The sequence below is a fragment of the Capsicum annuum genome, chromosome 11, assembly GCF_002878395.1.
Source record: "Capsicum annuum cultivar UCD-10X-F1 chromosome 11, UCD10Xv1.1, whole genome shotgun sequence".
NCBI lineage: Eukaryota > Viridiplantae > Streptophyta > Magnoliopsida > Solanales > Solanaceae > Capsicum > Capsicum annuum.
The window spans coordinates 33316471-33320074 of NC_061121.1; the positions used below are offsets into that span (position 1 = coordinate 33316471).

General features: G+C 37.7%; 1 protein-coding gene across 1 annotated transcript; it reads right to left on the reverse strand.

Moving 5' to 3' along the window:
• Positions 1-386: 386 nt before the first annotated feature.
• Positions 387-1861, reverse strand: LOC124888817 (protein FAR-RED IMPAIRED RESPONSE 1-like). Its single transcript, XM_047400104.1, has 2 exons — positions 1333-1861; positions 387-610 (listed from the first exon to the last, which is right to left on the reverse strand). The coding sequence occupies exons 1-2, from the start codon at positions 1859-1861 to the stop codon at positions 387-389; spliced, it is 753 nt and encodes a 250-aa protein (XP_047256060.1).
• Between the last annotated feature and the right edge of the window lie 1743 nt (positions 1862-3604).

The following is a 3604-nucleotide window of genomic DNA, read 5'->3' on the forward strand; positions in this document are numbered from 1 at the left end:
TACAAACGATTGCAATGGTCGGGGTTAACTTAATTAAGCAACCAAATTGAACATACTTTTTCCATCTATTACGGTGTTTTTTAAAATATTTACAGCAACAACATATTATTTCCTGTATGATGCATGATGAGGCTAAAAATCTCATACACGTACAATAAAGTGGACTACAATTTGGTTGGTTAAATATGATACTCCTATCTAAGATAAGATAGTCGTAATATTAAACAACTTCAACACATATTCCCAAAAGGTTAATAATAATATATAAATAGAGTTGTATTTATGAGGATCATACAACATCGTAGAATCAAATACAATAAGGATTAAGGAAAGAAATGGCACATCGTACTACAAAAACTCATGAACTATAGGATGATTACTTACATTTATATCATTGCGTCTACCTCCTCTACTACCACATACCCCACCTCCTCTACTTCCTCTACGACCCCGTCTCCTGCCGTCACTCCTACCTTGACTGCTTTGTCCCTCGTCATATACATCATAGTATCCGGATCCCCATCTCCTAGCGTCTTCACAGAAGGAGTTCTGATGTGAAGATCTGTTTCTATTGATCTAGGGCCTTCCACGTCAACGAACCTCCCACGAACTTTTTAAAAATATTGCATCAGTATTGAAGTCCAAATCAGGAACGTTAGGGATAACCATGTCATCTTCCCAGTCCAAGTATGCTTTGAAAAGCGCTTTCAAAACATTCTTCAGGTTCTTGCGTCTAATGGGACAGTCTAATGCGATGTTGCAATTTTTATCAAACTATTTCTTCATCGCATTGTACTATCGGTACTCATCCGTCATTATTAGGTACCCTCCTGGAAAGAATTTACTCAAGTGTGGGTGGACTATGTCTCTCTTTCAGCGGCGAAGTATATATCTATCGTGAAATAGGCGAATCCTTTTGAAAGTCATCGTCCTCATAATGTGGCAGCACGCAATCCCTTTACTTTTAAAGGTCTAGCAATTGCATTCAATATATTTATTGGCGGGACGGTACTCCACAATGAAGATAAAATTATCACCGTAATAATCAGTTCGTATAGAAAAATCTGTCACGTTATATACCTTAATTCCCTCCACCGTATTGAAATTGACATGTCTTTCAATTTCACAGTGAGGTAGCCTTGCAACATGCACCCCTAAAGAAATCATAAATTGCACAGGTGTAGTGGCCATAAATCTGCATATCCAAATCGAATGGGGCGGTAGGTTGTACAAATTGCTTTTTTTGGCTAGTTTGGCTCTCCATTTCCTTCTCATATTTAAACCTGAGGGCAACCTCATATTGCTCAACAAACTACTTTAGAGAGCTTCAACCGCTGATGTAGCCATCAAAGAAGGCGTGCATTGACTCACACCTTTGCGTGGATACTATGCCAGCCCAAAAATAGTGCTTGAGAAATACGAGAACCCATTTGGACTGTTCCGAATAGAGACTTTGGAACCAAATTCGTCGACCCACGTCGTATTCTTCAATGAAGGTATGCCATTTATTCTCAAATTCAACAATTGTAATGATGTCAAAGATGATCGCTTTGAAGGGAGCCTTGGCACGCTTATAATTGTTCCCCCTAAACTTTACAAGTAGCTTAGTAAAGATGTACCAAATGCAATATATGTGGACAGTATTTGGCAGCACCTTACGAATAGCTGCCTTAATACTCTTACATTGGTCTGTGAAGATAGTTGTTGGAGAGGTTTCGCCTATGGACGTAAGCCAAGTTCTGAATACAAACGCATATGTTTTGATGTCCTCACTCGTGAGCAAAGCACATCCCAGGAGTATGGATTGGCTGTGATGATTAACACCGATAAATGAAGCAAATGGCATGCGCCACTGATTCATGAGGTGGGTTGTATCGAAGCATACGACGTCGCTGAAGTCGCGGTACGTAGCCTTGCAACGTGTGTGCACCCACACAGTATTTCGAAGTCTCCCAGTATTGTCAAAGTTTATACAATAAAAAATAATTTATCCTTGGACTGCATTTCCAAAAAGAATTGGTGTAACGCGGCAGCATCGTTGAAAAGTGTTCAGAGCCTCTGTTGTTGAAGAATGTAGTTACGACAGTCCTTGGGAGTGCACGTCATTCTTTCAGGGCCTCCTGCTTCAACCTCCAAGAGTTTTATTCTCTTTGAAGGCCTTAGACCTACAATGTCGTGCGCTACTAGACTTCTCTTCAAAGTCCTGCTCAATTCCCTGTGGCAGGGCAAAAAACGCGACAGTCCAGGTTCCAACCTATGATTGTGCTCTAAGATAACCTTTGTTACAACGCACGAACCATTATTCGTCACATGACAGCTAACCCTAGATTTGCAATCCACCCTTTTTCTTTGATTCCTAGCATTTTTTTTTTTTGCACGTATCACACCCAAATGTCACATACTTTATTTGACCAGCCAGTTTTTTTGCACTTTTCTTAACAACTCCAAAACCAATCAAACGACTGTGTTCTTTATAAAATGCGAAGACAGATTGTACACAGCAAAAAGATATACCTTCAACAGGGACTATCGTATATTGCTCATCGGTGTGGCTATCATCATGCATTGTGCCTTCCTCTTCTTCAACACCATCCTCCCTATGATCATATTCTTCGCCGTCGAATACACTTAAATCTTTATCTTTAATCGATTGATGAGACCTATTCATCTCCTCATCGACCAAGTTTTGAAAGTTTTCGTCGTCGGTGTCCAAATATCGATCTGGACCATCAGCATAGCCACCATATGAATCTTCATTACGATGCAAATTATCAATGTCCTCCAACCCCAAAACGTCATTTAATGTTGCTCTTAATTGGCTATTCGAGTAATTATGATCCATTATGCCACAATTATATGATAAAGGATCGAATAATTAATGACAAAGTACAATAAAAATAGTTAAGAGAATTTAATAGAATAAAGTAGAATGAATAGTGAAGAGAAAATCTAAAAGAGGAAAGTTAAAGAGTACCGAAGAAGTTTGTTGTGAATAAAAAAGAAAAAAAAATCAAAGCGATTTTGCATTTTTAAAGGAAAACATGGACAGTTTTGAAGTCAAAGGGTAAAGAAGTCATTTTACAAATTTCGAGCCACAAGCCACTGAGTCATTTTGCAGTACCCTTAATTTTAATTTAATTTTCAATCATTTATGCCTGCCTAGACTCTAGTGGCTGAAGTCAGAACCCATTATACAACCTAGGTAATAAATTGTAGGCACCAGGTTCAGTCAGTCAAGAAAATTCAAAGAAATAAATGTACATACGTGCAAGACAATAATATCAATGTAACATTCAATCCAACTTTTGAAAAAGGAGAAAACAAAAATAATTTCCAAGTTCTTTTATGGATTTGTAATAAAATATTTATTTTTTTGTCCTTGATCATTACTGTCCTTTTCAACCATTACTCATCCACTGAGATTTAGGTACTAGAGGCCACAAGTCAAATCTAAAAGTTCTTGAATTATTATTGCTTAATCGTGGCTCCCAATTTCTAACTAGGAACCTTTCTGGTACACAGAAATTCATCATACCTTAAAGGTAAAAGAGCATGAGAAAATTCAAATACCTTTTGAACAATCATTACTTATATTTTATTGATT

Excerpts from the sequence above, each read along its gene's own strand:
- LOC124888817 (XM_047400104.1), bottom strand. The coding sequence starts at position 1,861 with ATGAATCAGTGGCGCATGCCATTTGCTTCATTTATCGGTGTTAATCAT. Across the intron at positions 611-1,332 it reads CTTTGATGGCTACATCAGCG|TTCGTGGGAGGTTCGTTGAC; the intron begins GTTGAAGCTCTC and ends ATTTTTAAAAAG.